This window comes from Oncorhynchus mykiss, chromosome 15, assembly GCF_057628025.1.
Source record: "Oncorhynchus mykiss isolate SJ-2025 chromosome 15, ASM5762802v1, whole genome shotgun sequence".
NCBI classification, from domain to species: Eukaryota; Metazoa; Chordata; class Actinopteri; order Salmoniformes; family Salmonidae; genus Oncorhynchus; species Oncorhynchus mykiss.
In genome coordinates this window covers 82052017-82077481 of record NC_143036.1, presented here as the reverse complement: position 1 = coordinate 82077481, position 25465 = coordinate 82052017, and the positions used below count along the sequence as shown (strand labels likewise).

At 46.1% G+C, this 25465-nt stretch overlaps 1 protein-coding gene across 3 annotated transcripts; it reads right to left on the bottom strand.

Moving 5' to 3' along the window:
- Positions 1–1510: 1510 nt before the first annotated feature.
- On the bottom strand, positions 1511–25465 carry il17ra1a (interleukin 17 receptor A1a). Of its 3 annotated transcripts, none has more exons than XM_090198964.1 (14): positions 24956–25465; positions 23986–24010; positions 22487–22633; positions 20685–20806; positions 20469–20595; positions 20284–20331; positions 18444–18598; positions 15604–15678; positions 15392–15458; positions 10207–10341; positions 8806–9038; positions 7216–7545; positions 2655–3246; positions 1511–2533 (listed from the first exon to the last, which is right to left on the bottom strand). In XM_090198964.1, the coding sequence occupies exons 1-14, from the start codon at positions 25052–25054 to the stop codon at positions 1797–1799; spliced, it is 2892 nt and encodes a 963-aa protein (XP_090055090.1). In that variant the 5' UTR covers positions 25055–25465; the 3' UTR covers positions 1511–1796.

The window sequence follows — 25465 nt, the reverse complement described above, 5'->3', positions numbered from 1 at the left end:
TCCTCCTTGCAAAACAGCTCGAGCTCAGTGAGGTTGGATGGAGAGCATTTGTGAACAGCAGTTTTCAGTTCTTTCCACAGATTCTCGATTGGATTCAGGTCTGGACTTTGACTTGGCCATTCTAACACCTGGATATGTTTATTTTTGAACCATTCCATTGTAGATTTTGCTTTATGTTTTGGATCATTGTTTTCTTCCAGAATGGTCCTGTATTTTGCTCCATCCATCTTCCCATCAATTTTAACCATCTTCCCTGTCCCTGCTGAAGAAAAGCACCCCAAACCATGATGCTGCCACCACCATGTTTGACAGTGGGGATGGTGTGTTCCGGGTGATGAGCTGTGTTGCTTTTACGCCAAACATAACGTTTTGCATTGTTGCCAAAAAGTTCAATTTTGGTTTCATCTGACCAGAGCACCTTCTTCCACATGTTTGGTGTGTCTCCCAGGTGGCTTGTGGCAAACTTTAAACAACGCTTTTTATGGATATCTTTAAGAAATGGCTTTCTTCTTGCCACTCTTCCATAAAGGCCAGATTTGTGCAATATACGACTGATTGTTGTCCTATGGACAGTCTCCCACCTCAGCTGTAGATCTCTGCAGTTCATCCAGAGTGATCATGGGCCTCTTGGCTGCATCTCTGATCAGTCTTCTCCTTGTATGAGCTGAAAGTTTAGAGGGACGGCCAGGTCTTGGTAGATTTGCAGTGGTCTGATACTCCTTCCATTTCAATATTATCGCTTGCACAGTGCTCCTTGGGATGTTTAAAGCTTGGGAAATCTTTTTGTATCCAAATCCGGATTTAAACTTCTTCACAACAGTATCTCGTACCTACCTGGTGTGTTCCTTGTTCTTCATGATGCTCTCTGTGCTTTTAACGGACCTCTGAGACTATCACAGTGCAGGTGCATTTATACGGAGACTTGATTACACACAGGTGGATTGTATTTATCATCATTAGTCATTTAGGTCAACATTGGATCATTCAGAGATCCTCACTGAACTTCTGGAGAGAGTTTGCTGCACTGAAAGTAAAGGGGCTGAATAATTTTGCACGCCCAATTTTTCAGTTTTTGATATGTTAAAAAAGTTTGAAATATCCAATAAATGTCGTTCCACTTCATGATTGTGTCCCACTTGTTGTTGATTCTTCACAAAAAAATACAGTTTTATATCTTTATGTTTGAAGCCTGAAATGTGGCAAAAGGTCGCAAAGTTCAAGGGGGCCGAATACTTTCGCAAGGCACTGTATATTTAACAGATACTACGCTTCTGTTTCCAGCATGAACGTTTTCTATGTGTTGTTGAACCCATTAAATGGGACTTTCTATTTGAGGCTTGTGCCCACAGGGCTCTGGTCAAAAGTAGTGCACTATGTAAGGAATAGGTGTGCTATTTGGGACAAAAAAATGATTGATTCCCAAATAGTGTCTAGGAAAACAGAAACTGGTTATTGTTTACAGAAAGCCAATTCTACGTGTAGAATGTTGTGTAATTGTGTATATCTGAAATATGGACATGATCACTTTTTATTGTCCCTGTACAACCAGATATAAGGAAGTGATGTCAGAACTAAATATATGGATTATGCTGTACAAACCCATTGGCTGATTCATTGACTCCAGGTTTGTTCATCATTTCAAATCAGGAAATCAGGAAAACTTTTATAGACAATAGTGTTATAACAACATGAAAAGACGATGCTGAACAACTAAAGTGTTTATGATCCAGAGTATATGATTAACATCCGTTTTCTAGAACGTTCTCTCCGCGTTTTTATTGCAGAAGCCAGAGTATTTAATTGTTTAGGTAGAGAGCCTGTTGTAGCCTGGCCAGTGCCACCAGTGGACTGTCGCTGTCCTCTCCTACAGGGTAGTGGACAGAAGAGTCCTGCTGGAAGGAGCTCCTGGAGATATAGCCCAGGTCTGACCCACTGACGGGTCTCTTCTCCTGGGCAGCAGGCTTCATCACCTCCCCACCCTCCTCCATCTCTACCGGCTGGGAGTGGGTTATCTCTGGCAGGGGAGGGAGGTACTGAATCTGACTATCCATCGGTACAGGTGGGGTAACCTGGATGGAGCTGAAGGACAGTCGTGATTGGCCCATCGTGACAGGAAGTGATAGGTCCATCTCTCCACGCGGTTGTGATAGGTAGCCGTTCTCCGTGGACACAGAGGTGATTTCTGGGATAGCACTGAGACCACAGAGTGACAGCTGGAGAGACATGAGTTGTTCCAGGGTGTCAACGGAGGGTTGACAAGAAGGACTGTATGCCTCCTCCTCTTCCTCGTTCTCTAGAGGGCAACGGTCTGCTGTTCCCCACCTCTCCTGTAGGCGGAGACAGTTCTCTCTGGCCAAGGGTGGCTCACTCGGGAGAAGATCTGACAACCCACAGGGTTGACTCTCCAGGGCATTGGGGTGCAGATCAGAGATAAGTACCCCGGGTGGGGCTTCAACGACTGGGTATGATGGGTACACCTGGTGGCTGTCGGAACTGACCCCTGGAAGAAGCTCCAGCACACACGTCCCATGACCTGGAAGGAGAAGACTTTATTAATACCTATCAGACAGACATTTCTTCTGTTGTACCAAACCCCTTTAGCCTGGGCACCAGTCTGTTTGTGGTATCATTCCACTCCCCACTGATAACCTTACCTTCCAGTTTCACTTCAGGAGTCGAGACCTGGACTCCCAGGCTGTTTTCATTGATCTCTACATCATAGTTGGAGATTGGAGGCCCCTTCCTGTATTCTGGAACACACTCTAGAACAGGAGGCCCCTTCCTGTATTCTGGAACAAACTCCAAAACAGGAGGCTCCTTCCTGTATTCTGGAACAAACTCTAGAACAGGTGGCCCCTTCCTGTACTCTGGAACAAACTCTAGAACAGGTGGCCCATTCCTGTATTCTGGAACAAACTCTAGAACAGGTGGCCCATTCCTGAACTCTGGAACAAACTCTAGAACAGGTGGCCCCTTCCTGTACTCTGGAACAAACTCTAGAACAGGTGGCCCATTCCTGTATTCTGGAACAAACTCTAGAACAGGCGCGACCGGCTTTTCCAGTAGAGCGTCATACTCTGTTACTGCGAACACTTCCTCCTCTGCGTTGATGTCAACACACTCCTGTTCAAACCAGTCTGGGTTCTCTAACTGGAACGCCTGGAAGGCTTCGATGGCGTCTCGCAGATCCCTCCCCGGTGGACATGTGAAGTACTCTTCCACTCCGATCCCCTCGATGTGGCTGACCTGATTTGAATTAAATCATTCATTTTATTTGACACGTTCAAAATATACTGAACGAAAAAATATATAAACGCAACAACTTTGAAGATTTTACTGAGTTACAGTTCATATCAGGAAATCAGTCAATGGGAAATACATTTATTGGGCCATAATCTGTGGATTTCACATGACTGGGCAGGGGCGCAGTCGTGGGTGGGAGGGCATAGGCCCACCCACTTGGCAGCCAGGCCCAGTTAATCAGGAGCCAGGCCCACCCACTTGGCAGCCAGGCCCACCCACTAAGGAGTCAGGCCCACCCACTTGGCAGCCAGGCCCACCCACTAAGGAGTCAGGCCCAGTTAATCAGAATGTGTTTCTCCCCTACAAAAGGGCTTTATTACAGACAAAAATATTCCTCAGCACATTTTTAAAGTGGCCCTTTTATTGTCCCCAGAACAAGGTGCACCTGTGTAATGATCATGCTGTTTAATCAGCTTCTTGATATGCCACACCTGTCAGGTGGATGGATTATCTTGGCTAAGGAGAATATGCTCACTAACAGGGATGTAAAACAAATTTGTGAACAACATTTGAGAAAAAAAAAATATATATATATTGGTGTAGTACATAAAGAGTTTCCTCAGCCATGAGAGTTCTGGTACAATAATACATTCAACATAATGGAGAAGCTAGCATCTTATTTCCACTGTGGGCCTCACTGCTACTAGTGATGCACCGATATGACATTTTTGGCCCTGATAGTGATAACCAAGATTTTCCTTGCCAAACAAACCCCGATAGTGATAACCGATATTTAAACTTTTAGTGGCCTTTTAAGTAAAAAGTTTAAAATGTTAGCCTTTTAAGTTAAATAGTTAACACACACATGGACGCAGAGGTCTAAGGCACTGCATCTCAACGCAAGAGGCGTCACTACAGTCCCTGGTTCGAATCCAGGCTGTATCACATCCGGCCGTGATTGGGAGTCCCATAGGGCGTCGCACAAGTGGCCTGGGTAGGTCGTCATTGTGAATTAGAATTGGTTCTTAACTGACTTGCCTAGTTAAATAAAAGGCTACACACACACACACACACACACACACACACACACACACACACACACACACACACACACACACACACACACACACACACACACACACACACACACACACACACACACACACACAGACCACACTGACCAAAACGTTATTTTGTTGGCATTTACGTACGTCCCCATTACCAGTAAAACATCATCAAAATGTTTCTTTCACTTACTGTGCTGTTTTGCTGTTCCGTCGTTTCATTCTCAACCAGGATTTCTATGGAATGCTGTTTGGGTCTTTGCTTGTCAAAAAAGATAAATATACACTATTTGACCAATCAGGATCTGAATATGACGCGCGTCACTTAATAATTTAACGCATTCATTCATTCATTTTGTTAACGTAGTTATGACACATTGATTACACGATCACTCGTATTTCATGTGTCACAACGATTCATCGATACGTACAGTTTGCCATGATGCTGGTAAAGTTGTCTCGCGCACCTTCAGTGCTGGTTAAAAAGCTAGCTAGCTCATCATGGATGCAAAACGACATCTGTTCCAGTAGCTATCGTTAGCTAGCTACATATATATAGCTACAGTTGAAATCAGTTGTTGACATACACTTAGGTTGGAGTCATTAAAACATGTTTTTCAACCACTCCACACATTTCTTGTTAACAAACTATAATTTTGGCAAGTCGGTTAGGACATCTACTTTGTGAATGACACAAGTAATTTTTCCAAAAATTGTTTGAAGACAGATTATTTCACTTATAATTCTCTGTATCACAATTCCAGTGGGTCAGAAGTTTATATACACTAAATTGACTGTGCCTTTAAACAGCTTGGACAATTCCAGAAAATTATGTCATGGCTTTAGAAGCTTCTGATAGGCTAATTGACATCATTTGAGTCAATTGGAGGTGTACCTGTGGATGTATTTTAAGGCCTATCTTCAAACTCAGTGCCTCTTGCTTGACATCATGTGAAAATCAAAAGAAATCAGCCAAGACTTCAGAATTGTTTTTTTAGACCTCCACAAGTCTGGTTCATCCTTGGGAGCAATTTCTAAACCCCCTGAAGGTACCACGTTCATCTGTACAAATAATAATACACAAGTATAAACACCATGGGACCACGCAGCTGTCATACCGCTCAGGAAGGAGACGCGTTCTGTCTCCTAGAGATGAACGTATTTTGGTGCGAAAAGTGCAAATCAGTCCCAGAACAACAGCAAAGGACCTTGTGAAGATGCTGGAGGAAACAGGTACAAAAGTATCTATATCCACAGTCAAACCAGTCATATATCGACATAACCTGAAAGGCTGCTCTGCAAGGAAGAAGCCACTGCTCCAAAACCGCCATAAAAAAATGACCATCGTTATGTTTGGAGGAAAAAGGGGGAGGCTTGCAAGCCGAAGAACACCATCCCAACCGTGAAGCACAGGGGTGGCAGCATCATGTTGTAGGGGGTGCTTTGCTGCAGGATGGACTGGTGCACTTCACAAAATAGATGGCATCATGAGGAAAGAAAATTATGTGGATATATTAAAACAACATCTCAAGACATCAGTCAGGAAGTTAAAGCTTGGTCGCAAATGGGTCTTCCAAATGGACAATGACTCCAAGCATACTTCCAAAGTCGTGGGAAAATGGCTTAAGGACAACAAAGTCAAGGTATTGGAGTGGCCATCACAAAGCCCTGACCTCAATCCCATAGAACATTTTTGGGCAGGATGTCATCTGAGGAGGACATTGGGAAAAAATATCTTGGGTACCGAGTAGACTGATACCCCATTTCATTGCTTCACATTCCAGCCTTGTTTAACACGGTCTAAATATGTCATGACTCCACCAATTGTAACCTTCTGCCTCACTTGTGGAAAACCTAGCTAATACTTACTCACAAGGATTCCTAAATCATTGCTTAGAATAATGAAAATGGCTGCAGGTTCTACTGGTCATTGTTTTCAGGCTGGTTGTATTGGGGCTAGCTAGATACCAAGCTAAAGCTAACTAGGTACCAAGCTAAAGCTAACTAGATACCAAGCTAAAGCTAGCTAGATACCAAGCTAAAGCTAGCTAGATACCAAGCTAAAGCTAACTAGATACCAAGCTAAAGCTAGCTAGATACCAAGCTAAAGCTAACTAGATACCAAGCTAAAGCTAACTAGATACCAAGCTAAAGCTAGCTAGATACCAAGCTACTGCTACTGGTGCTACTGTATCTTTTTTGACACTCAAAGACCCAAACGGCGTTCCATAGTATGTTGTGAAGCTAATAGCAGTGACGCTATTACTACTGTGTAGTGTGTACCGGTGCTCGACCAGTGCTACTGATAGTCATGGTGGCGCTTGGCTTGAACGTGCAAATTCAGAACACACAACATTCTATAATAGAACTATAACATTCTATAATAGAACTATAACATTCTATAATAGAACTATAACATTCTATAATAGAACTATAACATTCTATAATAGAACTATAACATTCTATAATAGAACTGCGTTATTTAACGAGGCTATTTTGACGGGTATCTTTTTTTTTGACAGGCGAAAGACCCAAACTCTTTCAAATGACTGCTGGACTTGTTGACGGCTCGATCCACACAGGAGACATTGTGGGCGAGGTTAGAGATGCTGTGTTGCACGTGTAGCGTAACATTTTACGTGGCGTCATTACGTCATGTAGGTACGCACGCCAGCTATGACATCCGGTTGTTAACATCGACGTTCAACTAGACATCGGGCCGATACAGATGTCGTCATTTTTTTAGCTAATATCGTCCGAGTCCGATGTGTTCACCGATATATCGTGCATCCCCCAACTATTACCTTTTAGAAAGCTAGGACCAGACTGGCCGTACCTGTCCCATACACTAGGGTACAGAACAACAGACCAGGCAGGAAGCATAGGGAGATCCCATCAACAAACTGACCTGTCCCGGTGCGTACTTCTCCTGGTCCAGGATCCTGAAGCAGAGCTCCTCAAAGTGCTTCATCAGCTTGTACTTCACAGCGATGTCGAAGACAGACGGCACGTCACGCTCGCTGCCGACCTCGTCAAAGTAGGCCACCATGTACTTCCCTAGCGCGGCGGCCTGCTGCATGTCGGGCAGGAAGAGGTTGAGGGCCGGCGTCAGCATGTCGTCGATGGGCGACCGGAGGTCCTCTCTTAACGTCACACGACTCTGGCCACACATCGCCCTCCACTTGGCCTGGACGCCACGAGAACAGAGGACCAGGATCTTGTCTGATGATTTGTTGACCTGTAGGAGAGAAGCAGAGAGAGGGGGAGGAGAGAAGAGAAGAGAAGAGAGGGGGAGGAGAGAAGAGGAGAGAGGGGGAGGAGAGGACAAGAGAGGAGAGGAGGGAAGAGAAGAGGAGAGAGGGGGAGGAGAGGAGAGGAGGGAAGAGAAGAGGAGAGAGGGAGAGGAGAGGAGGGAAGAGAAGAGGAGAGAGGGAGAGGAGAGAAGTAAAGGGGGAGGAGAGAAGAGAAGAGGAGAGAGGGGAGGAGAGGACAAGAGAGGAGAGGAGGGAAGAGAAGAGGAGAGAGGGGGAGGAGAGAAGAGGAGAGAGGGAGAGGAGAGAAGAGGAGAGAGGGAGAGGAGAGAAGAGAAGAGGAGAGAGGGGGAGGAGAGGAGAGAATAAGAGGAGAGGAGAGAGGGGGAGGAGAGGAGAGAATAAGAGGAGAGGAGAGAGGGGGAGGAGAGAATAAGAGGAGAGGAGAGAGGGGGAGGAGAGGAGAGAATAAGAGGAGAGGAGAGAGGGGGAGGAGAGGAGAGAATAAGAGGAGAGGAGAGAGGGGGAGGAGAGGAGAGAATAAGAGGAGAGGAGAGGAGAGAGGGGGAGGAGAGGAGAGAATAAGAGGAGAGGAGAGGAGAGAGGGGGAGGAGAGGAGAGAATAAGAGGAGAGGAGAGAATAAGAGGAGAGGAGAGAATAAGAGGAGAGGAGAGAGGGGGAGGAGAGGAGAGAATAAGAGGAGAGGAGAGAATAAGAGGAGAGGAGAGAGGGGGAGGAGAGGAGAGAATAAGAGGAGAGGAGAGAGGGGGAGGAGAGGAGAGAATAAGAGGAGAGGAGAGAGGGGGAGGAGAGGAGAGAATAAGAGGAGAGGAGAGGAGAGAGGGGGAGGAGAGGAGAGAATAAGAGGAGAGGAGAGAGGGGGAGAAGACAATAAAATAAAAAAGAGAAGAGAAGAAAGGAGAAGAAGAAAAGAGGGGGAGAGAAGAGGAGAAAATAAAAGAAGAGAAGAGAGGGGAGGGGAGAGGAGAGACAGATTTATCAATCTATCCATCTGTGGAAACAGATTTCTTTCCTTGCTAAAGGGAACAACGGTACAGGGTCTGAAACCAACAACACTTTTACTTCCTAACCATCTAGTCCTCTTCTCTACTGGGCCTGTATGTATAAAGCGTTTCAGAGTAGGACAACTGATCTAGGAGCAGTTTAGCCTTTTAGATTATATTGATGGATATTACATGAACAAGGGACACCTGATCCTAGATCAGCACTCCTGGTGTCTACCCGCCTGTTGTCTCTGCCACTCCAGCCAGGGTAGTCTCCCCACAGTGCCCAGCCAGGTTGTGTCTAGAAGGTCCAACACAACCTCAGTTCCACACTTGGCCTGGAGGAAGGCACAGAGCTTCAGGACTATCTTCCTGTAGAGAGGATGGTCCTGAGAGTAGATCACCAACACCTTGGGAGGAACCCTGGGGAGATGAGGAGTCTGGACCTCTGGCTCTACAGCTGGGGGATAGGGGCCTGGTGGGACTGAAGGAGAGACAGAGAGGGAAGGAGGGGAGGGGAGGGACAGAGAGAGAGATGGAGGTAGGGAGGGAGGGAGAGAGAGAGAGATAGAGGGAAGGGAGGGAGAGAGCGAGAGAGAGAGAGTGAAGGGAGGGAGAGAGAGAAGGGAGGGAGAGAGAGAAGGGAGAAGGGAGGGTTAGGAGGAGAAAGAGCGATAAAGAGAATAATGAGAAAATGAAAAAAAGAGAACAAGAAGATAGCAATAAAAGTATCAACTAGAAAGATGAAACTATGAAACAGGAAGTCAGATGGATGCTCCTCCTCTCCTCCCACGGACCATTTAGTCCCAAAATCCATCCTCATTTCTTAACCATCCTATTCTGCTGATGTCTTAATTAATGTCATGCATTTAGTTATGGCTACACGACCCTGCAGTAATGAAGCATGTTATATACATATTATAAACGCCTTAATTTCTGAACAGCCAAAGGAAGTCAAATAGAGACTGGTCAAAATAACTTGTTTGTCACTAAGGAGCACCGAATAACCGATTTCCAATACATTTTGAGTGAGAGATAATAAGTGAGAGATATTAAGTGAGAGATCATAAGTGAGAGATAATAAGTGAGAGATCATAAGTGAGAGATAATAAGTGAGCGATAATGAGTGAGCGATAATGAGTGAGAGATAATAAGTGAGAGATAATAAGTGAGCGATAATGAGTGAGCGATAATGAGTGAGAGATAATGAGTGAGAGATAATGAGTGAGAGATAATAAGTGAGAGATAATAAGTGAGCGATAATGAGTGAGCGATAATGAGTGAGAGATAATAAGTGAGAGATATTAAGTGAGAGATATTAAGTGAGCGATAATAAGTGAGCGATAATAAGTGAGCGATATTAAGTGAGAGATATTAAGGGAGAGATAATAAGTGAGCGATAATAAGTGAGAGATAATAAGTGAGAGATAATAAGTGAGCGATAATAAGTGAGAGATAATAAGTGAGAGATATTAAGTGAGCGATAATAAGTGAGCGATATTAAGTGAGAGATATTAAGGGAGAGATAATAAGTGAGCGATAATAAGTGAGAGATAATAAGTGAGCGATAATAAGTGAGCGATAATAAGTGAGAGATAATAAGTGAGCGATAATAAGTGAGAGATAATGGCATCTCAACTCACCTTTCTTTCTCCGTGTCCGTAGTTGACAGACGAGACAACAGACCATTCCACCGACCAGCAGCACCACCGCGGCTGCTATGGCTGTGTAGACTTTAGGAGATGAAGAATCTCCCTTTAACACAGTTGGAGAGGTCTCTGAAATCACATCAGTATGTTGTTAGCGGAGAACATGAAATCTATCCTATTTTTACCATGTAATATAATAGACTTGTTATGGTGCGTGAATGAGGACCCAAAAGCGAACTAACGTAAACAGGGCTTCTTTAATAACAAAACATACGTAGGCTCAGATGGACCGGCAGATTCCGACAGGACAGGACAAGGTTGCAGCAAACATGACGATAGTCTGGTTCAGGCATGAATAACACAAACAAGAATCCGACAAAGACAGAAGCAGAAACAGAGAGAGATATAGAGACCTAATCAGAGGGAAAAAGGGAACAGGTGGGAAAAGGGGTGAACGAGGTAGTTAGAGAAGACAAGGAACAGCTGGGGGAAAGAGGGGAAGAAAAGGTAACCTAATAACGACCAGCAGAGGGAGACAGGGTGAAGGGAAAGGACAGAAACAAGACACAACATGACAATACATGACAGTACCCCCCCACTCACCGAGCGCCTCCTGGCGCACTCGAGGAGGAAACCTGGCGGCAACGGAGGAAATCATCGATCAGCGCAGAGGCCCCGAGGACGCATGTCCAAAATCCTACGGACCCTGTAGATGGGTGCGCCCTCGACAAGGATGGGGGGGGGGGGGGGGGAGACGAGCGGGGGCGCGAAGAACGGGCTTGACACAGGAGACATGGAAGACCGGGTGGACGCGACGAAGATATCGCGGAAGAAGAAGTCGAACTGCGACAGGATTAATGATCTGAGCAATACGGAACGGACCAATGAACCGCGGGGTCAACTTGCGAGAAGCGGTCTTAAGGGGAAGGTTCTGAGTGGAGAGCCAAACTCTCTGACCGCGACAATATCTAGGACTCCTAGTTCTGCGCTTATTAGCAGCCCTCACAGTCTGCGCCCTATAACGGCAAAGTGCAGACCTGACCCTCTTCCAGGTGCGCTCGCAACGTTGGACAAAAGCCTGAGCGGAGGGGACGCTGGACTCGGCGAACTGAGATGAGAACAGCGGAGGCTGGTACCCGAGGCTACTCTGAAAAGGAGATAGCCCGGTCGCAGACGAAGGAAGCGAGTTGTGGGCGTATTCTGCCCAGGGGAGCTGTTCTGACCAAGACGCAGGGTTGCGAAAAGAAAGACTGCGTAAGATGCGACCAATAGTCTGATTGGCCCGTTCTGCTTGACCGTTAGACTGGGGGTGAAAGCCGGAAGAGAGACTGACGGAAGCCCCAATCAAACGGCAAAACTCCCTCCAAAATTGAGACGTGAATTGCGGACCTCTGTCCGAAACGACGTCTGACGGAAGGCCATGAATTCTGAAAACATTCTCGATGATGATTTGTGCCGTCTCTTTAGCAGAAGGAAGCTTAGCAAGGGGAATAAAATGAGCCGCCTTAGAGAACCTGTCGACAACCGTAAGAATAACAGTCTTCCCCACTGACGAAGGCAGTCCGGTGACAAAATCTAAGGCGATGTGAGACCACGGTCGAGAGGGAATGGGAAGCGGCCTGAGACGGCCGGCAGGAGGGGAGTTACCGGACTTAGTCTGCGCGCAGACCGAACAAGCAGCCACGAAGCGACGCGTGTCATGCTCCCGGGTGGGCCACCAAAAACGCTGGCGAATGGAAGCAAGCGTACCCCGAACGCCAGGATGGCCGGCTAACTTGGCAGAGTGAGCCCACTGAAGAACGGCCAGACGAGTAGGAACGGGAACGAAAAGAAGGTTCCTAGGACAAGCGCGCGGCGACGGAGTTTGAGTGAGTGCTTCGTTTACCTGCCTCTCAATTCCCCAGACAGTCAACCCGACAACACGCCCCTCAGGGAGAATCCCCTCGGGGTCAGTGGAGGCTACTGAAGAACTGAAGAGACGAGATAAAGCATCAGGCTTGGTGTTCTTAGAGCCCGGACGATAAGAAATCACGAACTCGAAACGAGCGAAAAACAGCGCCCAGCGCGCCTGACGCGCATTAAGTCGTTTGGCAGAACGGATGTACTCAAGGTTCCTATGGTCAGTCCAAACGACAAAAGGAACGGTCGCCCCCTCCAACCACTGTCGCCATTCGCCTAGGGCTAAGCGGATGGCGAGCAGTTCGCGGTTTCCCACATCATAGTTACGTTCCGACGGCGACAGGCGATGAGAAAAATACGCGCAAGGGTGGACCTTGTCGTCAGAGAGGGAGCGCTGAGAAAGAATGGCTCCCACGCCCACCTCTGACGCGTCAACCTCGACAACGAACTGTCTAGTGACGTCAGGTGTAACAAGGATAGGTGCGGATGTAAAACGATTCTTGAGGAGATCAAAAGCTCCCTGGGCGGAAACGGACCACTTAAAGCACGTCTTGACAGAAGTAAGGGCTGTGAGAGGAGCTGCCACCTGACCGAAATTACGGATGAAACGACGATAGAAGTTCGCGAAGCCGAGAAAGCGCTGCAGCTCGACGCGTGACTTAGGGACGGGCCAATCAATGACAGCTTGGACCTTAGCGGGATCCATCTTAATGCCTTCAGCGGAAATAACAGAACCGAGAAATGTGACGGAGGAGGCATGAAAAGAGCACTTCTCAGCCTTCACAAAAAGACAATTCTCTAAAAGGCGCTGGAGGACACGTCGAACGTGCTGAACATGAATCTGGAGTGACGGTGAAAAAATCAGGATATCGTCAAGGTAAACGAAAACAAAGATGTTCAGCATGTCTCTCAGGACATCATTGACTAATGCCTGAAAGACAGCTGGAGCGTTAGCGAGGCCGAAAGGAAGAACCCGGTATTCAAAGTGCCCTAACGGAGTGTTAAACGCCGTCTTCCACTCGTCCCCCTCCCTGATGCGCACGAGATGGTAAGCGTTACGAAGGTCCAACTTAGTGAAAAACCTGGCTCCCTGCAGGATCTCGAAGGCTGAAGACATAAGAGGAAGCGGATAACGATTCTTCACTGTTATGTCATTCAGCCCTCGATAATCTATGCAGGGGCGCAGGGACCCGTCCTTCTTAACAAAAAAAACCCCAGCTCCGGCGGGAGAGGAGGAGGGGACTATGGTACCGGCGGCAAGAGCTACAGACAAATAATCTTCGAGAGCCTTACGTTCGGGAGCCGACAGAGAGTATAGTCTACCCCGGGGGGGAGTGGTTCCCGGAAGGAGATCAATACTACAATCATACGACCGGTGTGGAGGAAGAGAGGTGGCCCTGGACCGACTGAACACCGTGCGCAGATCGTGATATTCCTCCGGCACCCCTGTCAAATCACCAGGCTCCTCCTGTGAAGAAGAGACAGAGGAAACAGGAGGGATAGCAGACATTAAACATTTCACATGACAAGAGACGTTCCAGGAGAGGATAGAATTACTAGACAAATTAACGGAAGGATTATGACAAACTAGCCAGGGATGGCCCAAAATAACAGGTGTAAAAGGTGAACGAAAAATTAAAAAATAAATGGTTTCGCTATGATTACCAGAAACAGTGAGGGTTAAAGGTAGCGTCTCACGCTGAATCCTGGGGAGAGGACTACCATCCAGGGCGAACAAGGCCGTGGACTCCCTTAACTGTCTGAGAGGAATGTCATGTTCCCGAGCCCAGGTCTCGTCCATAAAACAGCCCTCCGCCCCAGAGTCTATTAAGGCACTGCAGGAAGCTGACGAACCGGTCCAGCGTAGATGGACCGACAAGGTAGTGCAGGATCTTGAAGGAGAGACAGGAGTAGTAGCGCTCACCAGTAGCCCTCCGCTTACTGATGAGCTCTGGCTTTTACTGGACATGAAGTGACAAAATGACCAGCAGAACCGCAATAGAGACAGAGGCGGTTGGTGATTCTCCGTTCCCTCTCCTTAGTCGAGATGCGGATACCTCCCAGCTGCATAGGCTCAGCACCCGAGCCGGCAGAGGAAGATGGTAGTGATGCGGGGAGGGGGGTAACGGAGAACGCGAGCTCCTTTCCACGAGCTCGGTGACGAAGATCAACCCGTCGCTCAATGCGAATAGCGAGTTCAATCAAGGAATCCACGCTGGAAGGAACCTCCCGGGAGAGAATCTCATCCTTACCCTCTGCGCGGAGACCCTCCAGAAAACGAGCGAGCAAAGCCGGCTCGTTCCAGCCACTGGAGGCAGCAAGAGTGCGAAACTCAATAGAGTAGTCTGTTATGGATCGATTACCTTGACATAGGGAAGACAGGACCCTGGAAGCCTCCTCCCCAAAAACAGATCGATCAAAAACCCGTATCATCTCCTCCTTAAAGTCCTGATACTGGTTAGTACACTCAGCCCTTGCCTCCCAGATTGCCGTGCCCCACTCACGAGCCCGTCCAGTAAGGAGAGATATGACGTAGGCGACACGAGCAGTGCTCCTGGAGTAAGTGTTGGGCTGGAGAGAAAACACAATATCACACTGGGTGAGGAACGAGCGGCATTCAGTGGGCTCCCCAGAGTAACACGGCGGGTTATTGATTCTGGGCTCCGGAGATTCGAAAGCCCTGGAAGTGGCCGGTGGATCGAGGCGGAGATGGTGAACCTGTTCTGTGAGGTTGGAGACTTGGGTGGCCAGGGTCTCAACGGCATGTCGAGTAGCAGACAATTCCTGCTCGTGTCTGCCTAGCATCGCTCCCTGGATCTCGACGGCTGAGTGGAGAGGATCCGAAGTCGCTGGGTCCATTCTTGGTCGGATTCTTCTGTTAAGGTGCGTGAATGAGGACCCAAAAGCGAACTAACGTAAACAGGGCTTCTTTAATAACAAAACATACGTAGGCTCAGATGGACCGGCAGATTCCGACAGGACAGGACAAGGTTGCAGCAAACATGACGATAGTCTGGTTCAGGCATGAATAACACAAACAAGAATCCGACAAAGACAGAAGCAGAAACAGAGAGAGATATAGAGACCTAATCAGAGGGAAAAAGGGAACAGGTGGGAAAAGGGGTGAACGAGGTAGTTAGAGAAGACAAGGAACAGCTGGGGGAAAGAGGGGAAGAAAAGGTAACCTAATAACGACCAGCAGAGGGAGACAGGGTGAAGGGAAAGGACAGAAACAAGACACAACATGACAATACATGACAAGACTTGTTGATGAACCTACCACATATGTTAAACGTTTTCCTTCTTCGTACACAGTCGTTGTTGCAACGGCTAAAAAACGGATGGATCTAGTAGGACGAAAACGAAGCTTTTACTAGGCCACTATCAGGTACACACAACAGGTCAACAACAATAAACGTGTAGCGTTGCTGAACGCTGACGAGCAAATTTGACGGAAACCAGTAAGTTGTAAAGTTGTAAAGGAGGACTTACCTCCACATCAAAATAGCAACAGGTCTGGGGCCAGTTCTCCAGGTCAAACACTACAGTCAGCCATGTCTGGTTGGTCTTAAAGGGAAAACACAAGATATGAACTCCCTTATCTTTCTACTTGATCTCTACATCATAGACTACAGGTACACAGTGCCTCGGGAAAGTAGTCAGACCCCTTCCCTACTTTCCACATTTTGTTATGTTACAGCCTTGTTCTAAAATGGATTGAATCATTTGTCCCTCAGTCTAAACACAATACCTCAATAATGACATCACAATACACCATAATGACATCACAACACCCCATAATGACATCACAACACCCCATAATGACATCACAACACCCCATAATGACATCACAACACCCCATAATGACATCACAACACCCCGTAATGACATCACAACACCCCGTAATGACATCACAAAATGGTGTGACGTGAGGAGTGTTGTATGTGTCAGGGAAGGTGTGAATCATAAGAACTATGAGCATACAGACGACAGGTACACAGTGCCTTGGGAAAGTATTCAGACCCCTTTCCCTGTTTCCACCTTTGGTTACGTTACAGCCTTGTTCTAAAATGGATTAAATTAAATAAAAAAATCTCATCAATCTACACACAATAACCCATAATGACATCACAATACCCCATAATGACATCACAATAACCCATAATGACATCACAATACCCCATAATGACATCACAATAACCCATAATGACATCACAATAACCCATAATGACATCACAATACCCCATAATGACATCACAATACCCCATATGACAAAGCAAAAACATGGTTTTAGGAATTTTGGCAAATGTATTACAAATAAAAAACAGAAATATTTTATTGACATAAGGATTCAGACACTTTACTATGAGACTGTAAAATGAGTTCAGGTGCATCCTGTTTCCATGGATCATCCTTGAGATGTTTCTACAACTTGATTGGAGTCCACCTGTGGTAAATTTAATTGATTGGACATATATTTGGAAAGGCACACACCTGTCTATATAAGGTCCCACATTTGACAGTGCATGTCAGAGCAAAAACCAAGCCATGAGGTCCCAAGAACAGTGGCCTCCATCATTCTTAAATGAAAGAAGTTTGGAACCACCAAGACTCTTCCTAGAGCTGGTCGCCCGGGAAAACTGAGCAATCGGGGGAGAAGGGCCTTGGTCAGGGAGGTGATCAAGAACCTGATGTTCACTCTGAAGGAGCTCCTGAGTTCCTCTGTAGAGATGGGAGAACCTTCCAGAAGGACACCCATCTCTGCAGCACTCCACCAATCAGGCCATTATGGTAGAGTAGCCAGACGGAAGCCACTCCTCACTAGAAGGCACATGACAGCCAGCTTGGTCTAACAGTCTCTCAGACCATAAGAATCAAGATTCTCCGGTCTGATGAAACCTGACACCATCCCTACAGTGAAGCATGGTGGTGGCAGCATCATGCTGTGGGAATGCTTTTCAGCGGCAGGGACTGGGAGACTAGTCAGGATCGAGGGAAAGATGAACGGAGCAAAGTACAGAGAGATCCTTGATGAAAACCTGCTCCAGAGCGCTCAGGACCTCAGACTGGGGAGAAGGTTCACCTTCCAACAGGACAAAGACCCTAAGCACACAGCCAAGACAACACAGGAGTGGCTTTGGGACAAGTCTCTGAATGTCCTTGAGTGGACCAACCAGAGCTTAGACTTGAACCCGATCGAACATCTCTGGAGAGACCTGATAATAGCTGTGCACTCCCCATCTAACTTGACAGAGCTTGAGAGGATCTGCAGAGAAGAATGGTAGAAACTCCCCAAATACAGGATTGCCAAGCTTGTAGCGTCATACCCAAGAAGAATCGATGCTGTCATCGCTAGCAAAGATGCTTCAACAAAATACTGAATACTTATGTAAATGTGATATTTCCAGGCTTTTTTTTTTTTTTAATACAATTTCTAAAAAACTGTTTTTGCTTTTTCATTATGGCGTATTGTGATGTCATTATGGGGTATTGTGATGTCATTATGGGGTATTGTGATGTCATTATGGCATATTGTGATGTCATTATGGGGTATCGTGTGTAGATTGATGAGTAAAAAAAACAATGTAATCAATTTTAGAATAAGGCTGTAACGTAACAAAATGTGTAAAAAAGTCCAGCAGTCTGAATGCTTTCCGAATGCTCTGTATGTGTGAAGAAGATTAGAATGTGGGGCAGAACCACAGCGATGAAGTGTGACACAGGATGTGCAGTGTCTCGCTTTGAAAACCTAAATGTTCTAGGTCAAACCATTGGAAGGGAAAACACTACGTCTCCTGTACCGCTGTCCTTTGACGTAGCGAGATACAGACACAATTCTGCTGATGATGCAGTTCTTTACGCAATGAGAAGGATGAAAAAACTAAACGGTAACACTTAGATGAGAGCACCCTATTCCCTATATAGTGCACTACTTTTGACCAGAAGCCTATAAGTAGTTCCCTTGATAGGGAGTAGGGTGTCATTTGGGACACACATTTAGTTTATTTATTTTGTATTGAACTAGGCATGTCAGTTAAGAACAAATTGTTATTGTACAATGACGGCCTACCCCGGACAAACCCTCCCCTAACCCGGACGACGCTGGGCCAATTTTGCGCCGCCCTACGGGACTCCCGATCAACGACCAGTTGTGATACAGCCCGGGATCGAACCATGGTCTGTAGTGACGCCTCTAGCACTGAGATGTAGTGCCTTAGACCGCTGCACCACTCGGGAGGACTAATTAGTTAAAGGGAAAATACATATATCTATTGACTTCATAAGCCATTCATAAGGCATTCATAAGCCCTTCATAACATTAATAACCATACCATGTCTGTGTCCTGCCATTGTCTGTTGCTGGAGCACAGTAGTGAGACTCTGTAGTTGTGTGAGTGCTGGTCTGTACTGAACCCAACAGTGAGCGTGGTTCTGCCTTGTGGTCCAGTAGACCGCTCCAGCGTAGTGTTAGGTCTCCACAGACTCCCTTCACACAGCAACAAAGGAACCATGTCAGAACTGAGTAGCAGCATCCTGGAATGTTCTACTTCTGGAATGATCTACTACTGGAATGTTCTACTACTGGAACATTCTACTACTGGAATGTTCTACTACTGGAATGTTCTACTACTGGAACGTTCTACTACTGGAATGTTCTACTACTGGAACATTCTACTACTGGAATGTTCTACTACTGGAACGTTCTACTACTGGAATGTTCTACTACTGGAACGTTCTACTACTGGAATGTTCTACTACTGGAACATTCTACTTCTGGAATGTTCTACTACTGGAATGTTCTACTACTGGAATGTTCTACTACTGGAACGTTCTACTACTGGAATGTTCTACTACTGGAATGTTCTACTACTGGAACGTTCTACTACTGGAACATTCTACTACTGGAATGTTCTACTACTGGAACATTCTACTACTGGAACGTTCTACTACTGGAACGTTCTACTACTGGAATGTTCTACTACTGGAATGTTCTACTACTTGTGTTCGTACACCTCTTATAGAATATTAGATTTTATTATTATTGTCTATTTATTTTATTTATTTATATAAAAGTACTGAGGAGTTCCTGCAACTAAGTATAAACAGGACTGGCACCCAAAATGAGGACTGGCACCTGTTTCAGTCCAAGTCAAGAACCGGTCATAATACACTATGCACATTATACCTGTATGACTTGAGATATTTATTTAACGAGATGTTAATTACAACCACTGACCAATCACCACTTCACATAATATAACAGTAATGTGATTGGTCACTCACCACTTCATATAATATTACAGTAATGTGATTGGTCACTCATATAATATAACAGTAATGTGATTGGTCAATCACCACTTCATATAATGTAACAGTAATGTGATTGGTCAATCACCACTTCACATAATATAACAGTAATGTGATTGGTCACTCACCACTTCATATAATATAACAGTAATGTGATTGGTCACTCACCACTTCATATAATATAACAGTAATGTGATTGGTCACTCACCACTTCACATAATATAACAGTAATGTGATTGGTCACTCACCACTTCATATAATATTACAGTAATGTGATTGGTCACTCATATAATATAACAGTAATGTGATTGGTCAATCACCACTTCATATAATATAACAGTAATGTGCTTGGTCAATCACCACTTCATATAATATAACAGTAATGTGATTGGTCAATCACCACTTCACATAATATAACAGTAATGTGATTGGTCACTCACCACTTCATATAATATAACAGTAATGTGATTGGTCACTCACCACTTCATATAATATAACAGTAATGTGATTGGTCACTCACCACTTCACATAATATAACAGTAATGTGATTGGTCACTCACCACTTCATATAATATTACAGTAATGTGATTGGTCACTCATATAATATAACAGTAATGTGATTGGTCAATCACCACTTCATATAATATAACAGTAATGTGCTTGGTCAATCACCACTTCATATAATATAACAGTAATGTGATTGGTCAATCACCACTTCATATAATATAACAGTAATGTGATTGGTCACTCACCACTTCATATAATATAACAGTAATGTGATTGGTCAATCACCACTTCATATAATATAACAGTAATGTGATTGGTCACTCATATAATATAACAGTAATGTGATTGGCCACTCACCGCTCTCCAAACACACCTTGCTCCTCTGAATCTTGGGATCTTTACAATCTAAGGTTAAATAACATCAGGTATTGAATGAAAAGCTGTTGATGCCAATCCGATGTGCAGTAGGAACAGACAGTAGACTACTGTACAAAGTCTCTACACTGTGTTTTACTAATCTCACCAAAATGTACGGTTCTCACCGGGCACAGTGATATGTTTATCGATGTTGTAACCAGAGTGTTTCAGGTTGGGTTTGGGGAGGTTGGAGACTGAGACAACGTATGACAGGCCGGGTTCAACCACCACTCGATCCAGGGAGAAAGACCACTGAGAGAAAATAGACAGTCTGTTTACTAGGGTGGGTCACGTAAGAATGGATATTTACCATTACATGGATCACTTGTAATGACGCCTACCTTTTCATATGCTGGGTTACGCATGGGCATCTTGTCGAAGAATTCGTACCGAACACACAGATTCTGGTTTGTGGCTTCCTTCAAAACATGAAGCTCTGTTCCTTTCAGGGAACTAATGCTTCCTGATGAGAAGAAGAAGGAGGAGAAGAAGATGAAGGTGGAGAAGAAGGCGAAGGAGAAGTAGATGAAGAAGAAGGTGAAGGATAAGAAGAAGAAGGTGAAGAAGAAGGTGGAGAAGAAGGTGAAGGAGAAGAAGGTGAAGGAGAAGAAGGTGAAAGAGAAGAAGAAGGTGAAGGAGAAGAAGAAGGTGAAGGAGAAGAAGAAGGTGAGGAAGAAGGTGAATAAGAAGAAGGTGAAGAATAAGAAGAAGAAGGTTAAGAATAAGAAGCATGTGCAGGAGAAGAAGGTGAAGAAGAAGGTGAAGAATAAGAATAAGAAGGTCAAGAAGAAGGTAAAGAAGGAGGAGAAGAAGAAGGTGAAGAAGAAGGTGAAGGAGAAGAAGAAGGTGAAGGAGAAGAATGTGAAGGATAAGAAGAAGGAGAAGAAGGTGAAGAAGAAGGTGAAGGTGAAGAAGAAGGTAAAGAAAGAGGAGAAGAAGAAGGTGAAGAAGAAGGTGAAGAAGAAGAAGAAGGAGAAGGTGAAGGAGAAGAAGAAGAAGGAGAAGGAGAAGAAGGTGAAGAAGAAGGAGAAGAAGAAGGTGAAGAAGATGAAGAAGGTAAAGAAGGGGGAGAAGAAGAAGGTGAAGAAGGTAAAGAAGGAGGAGAAGAAGAAGGTGAAGAAGGTAAAGAAGGAGGAGAAGAAGAAGGTGAAGAAGAAGGTGAATGATAAGAAGAAGAAGGTGAAGGAGAGGAAGGTGAAGGAGAAGAAGGTGAAGGAGAAGAAGAAGGTAAAGAAGAAGAAGAAGGTGAAGGAGAAGAAGGTGAAGGATAAGAAGGTGGAGAAGAAGAAGAAGGTGAAGAAGAAGGTGAAGGAGAAGGTTGAAGGTGAAGAAGGAGAAGAAGGTAAAGAAGAAGGTGAAGAAGAAGGTGAAGGAGAAGAAAGTGAAGAAGAAGGTGAAGAAGAAGAAGAAGAAGAAGAAGAAGAAGAAGAAGGTGAAGGAGAAGAAGGTGAAGGAGAAGAAGAATAAGGAGAAGGAGAAGAAGGTGAAGAAGAAGGAGAAGAAGAAGGAGAAGAAGAAGGTGAAGAAGAAGGTGAAGGATAAGAAGAAGGTGAAGGAGAAGAAGAAGAAGAAGAAGGTGAAGAAGAAGGTGAAGGAGAAGAAAGTGAAGAAGAAGGCGAAGGTGAAGAACGAGAAGAAGGTAAAGAAGAAGGTGAAGCAGAAGGTGAAGGAGAAGGAGAAGGTAAAGAAGGAGGAGAAGAAGAAGACGGTGATGGAGAAGAAGGTGAAGAAGAAGGTGAAGGAGAAGAAGGTGAAGGAGAAGAAGAAGGTGAAGAAGAAGGTGAAGGAGAAGAAGGTGAAGGATAAGAAGAAGAAGGCGAAGGAGAAGAAGAAGGAGAAGAAGAAGTTGAAGAAGAAGGTGAAGGTAAAGAAGGTGGAGAAGAAGGTGAAGGAGAAGGTCAAAGGTGAAGAAGGTAAAGAAGAAGGTGAAGGAGAAGAAAGTGAAGAAGAAGGTGAAGAAGGTGAAGAAGAGTAAGAAGGTGAAGAAGAAGGTGAAGAAGAAACGTAAAAGTCACAAAGTGCAATATACTTCTAGTGCTCCTCTCCACTTATAACACATGTAACAAACAGCACCCTATGGCTTAGTGAGCTTTAATAGGGAGGCAAGGTCATGTCACATTGTGATAGTGGCCAGTCAACCCACCGTCATCCTGAGCTTTCCATCGGGCCACTAAAACAGGCACCAGGTGTCCCTCCTCATCTTTTCTAGTGTCCAGCTCCACCTCTAGGTTCACTGGGCTGCTAGGAGTGTAGCGCCAAGGCTTCAACCACCCAGGATCCAGGCAGTTATCTATGGAGGGGAGGGGAGAGGAGGGGAGAGAGAGAGGGGTGGAGATGGGAGGGGAGGGGAGAGGGAAGGAGAGAAGAGGAGATGGGAGGGGAGGGGAGAGGAGGGGTGGAGATGGGAGGGGAGGAGATAGGAGGGGAGGGAAGGAGAGAAGAGGAGATGGGAGGGGAGGAGATGGGAGGGGAGGGAAGGAGAGAATAGGAGATGGGAGGGGAGGGGAGGTTGAGGAGATGGGAGGGGAGGGGGGAGAGGGGAGGAGATGGGAGGGGAGGGGGGGAGAGGGGAGGAGAGGAGAGACGAGGAGATGGGAGGGGAGGGGTGGAGATGGGAGTGGAGGGGGGGGAGAGAAGAGGGGATGGGAGGGGAGGGGAGGGGAGGAGAGGGGAGGGGAGGAGATGGGAGGGGAGGGGATGGGTGTGGAGGGGGGGAGAGGGGAGGAGATGGGAGGGGAGGGGTGGAGATGGGAGTGGAGGGGGGAGAGGGGAGGGAAGGAGAGAAGAGGAGATGGGAGGGGAGGGGGGAGAGGGGATGAGATGGGAGGGGAGGGGGGGAGAGGGGAGGGAAGGAGAGAAGAGGAGAGGGGAGGAGAGGGGAGGAGAGGGGAGGGGAGGGGTGGAGATGGGAGTGGAGGGGGGGAGAGGGGAGGAGATGGGAGGGGAGGGGAGGGGAGGAGAGGGGAGGAGATGGGAGGGGATGGGATGGGTGTGGAGGGGGGGAGAGGGGAGGAGATGGGAGGGGAGGGGTGGAGATGGGAGAGGAGGGGTGGAGATGGGAGGGGGGAGAGGGGAGGGAAGGAGAGAAGAGGAGATGGGAGGGGAGGGGGGAGAGGGGAGGAGATGGGAGGGGAGGGGGGAGAGGGGAGGGAAGGGAAGGAGAGAAGAGGAGATGGGAGGGGAGGGAGGAGAGGGGAGGAGATGGGAGGGGAGGGGTGGAGATGGGAGTGGAGGGGGGAGAGGGGAGGGAAGGAGAGAAGAGGAGATGGGAGGGGAGTGGGGAGAGGGGAGGAGATGGGAGGGGAGGGGGGAGAGGGGAGGGAAGGAGAGAAGAGGAGATGGGAGGGGAGGGGGGGAGAGGGGAGGAGATGGGAGGGGAGGGGGGGAGAGGGGAGGAGATGGGAGGGGAGGGGGGAGAGGGGAGGAGATGGGAGGGGAGGAGGAGCGGAGGGCATTTTAATCCAATATGTCTACTTTGAACAGAAATGTTTTCCATCTTTATTACACTTATTGATGAAGGAAGTGATCGACTATCACATCATAAAGGAATCAGGCAACCGTGATCCCAGCTGGTCTGAACACAATAACCACACAATGTAAAACACTGTGTGGATCAATAGTACGTTTAGAGATACTACTCACTGACGTTGGCTTCGCATCTCAAACCCTGCACAAAAAGAGGAATGCACACAGGCACATGAGCAAATGAAAACCATAGAACAAGAAACAACAACAACTTAGAATGTACGATGGGACTAATCGTATATTTCTGTTAAGTCTGGCGCAAACCTGACTTCTCTCTGTTTTAGATATATTTCCACACTATGAGGTTGGAATAATATAGTGAAATTGTGAAAATGTTGATAATGCCCGTTTAGTGTAAAGAGCTGTTTGAAAAGCCTTCCTGAAATGGCTGCCCGTTTTAGCGGGATGGACTTTTGGCCTGCCAGGTGGTAAACTAGTTCATAAAAGACCACTGGAAATGTTGGCCTGCCCAGTGACATCACAAGGCCTGCCCAGTGACATCACAAGGCCTGCCCAGTGACATCACAAGGCCTGCCCAGTGACATCACAAGGCCTGCCCAGTGACATCACAAGGCCTGCACGGTGACACCACAAGGCCTGCCCAGTGACATCACAAGGCTGTAAATTAGATTATTATTATTTTAAACAGCTGCATTTGTCCTTTAATAGTTTTAAATGATTTACAAATAAATGTACTTGCTGAGATTAGTGGTATTTTTTGTTAATATGACAATTTCAAAGAATGATAGAATGAGTAGTCGTCTCTTTTGATAAGATATTTATCTTATTATGATCAAGTAAATTAGTAGCCTGAGGCATAATTAAAGTCAGCCTGATGGACGGATTATAGATACGGCAATTACATGTTTTATTATTTATGTAACTTTTATTTAACTAAGAAAGTCAGTTAATTAAGAACTAATTCTTATTTACAATAACGTCCTACCCCGGACAAACCCTGACGACTCTGGGACCATTGTGCGCCGCACTACGGGACTCCCAATCACCGCCGGATGTACTGACGCAATGCACTGAGAGAGTTTGACTCTTTTGCCGAATACATTTTTAAAAGTCAGTCGTCATTTACCTCTTGAGTACAGTTTAGTGTGGGCCATTCCAAAATCCGTAGACTTGATGAAGTAGAGACAAACGGCAACAACAATCCCACCGTGAGAAGTAACTTCATTTTCGTTTAGTCAAAAGCAAAGGAGCTTTCCTTCCGCGAATCATTTTCACAAGCTCAAAAACAACAACACATTTCCAATTGTCATTGGGAATCATACATGTAGCGCACACGTCACGATTGAAACAAAGAAAAACTCTCTCTAATCGGCAAACGCGCATTTACTGTACAATACAGTAGGCTATACTAGACAGATAATAAATGAGATGCCACGAAATGTCTCATGAAGGTAAATCCCCAGAACTACCCGTGAAGGAAGGTCGGTACGACCTCTAAATGGTTAACTTACTGTAACTTCCTGGTGGTTATGCAAATGAAGAGAACACCTGACCTACTGGAAATATTGTTTTCTTTCCTTCCACTCTGTGTGTGTCAGGTGCGTGGGTATATAGGAGTCCTCCCAAAATGGCACCC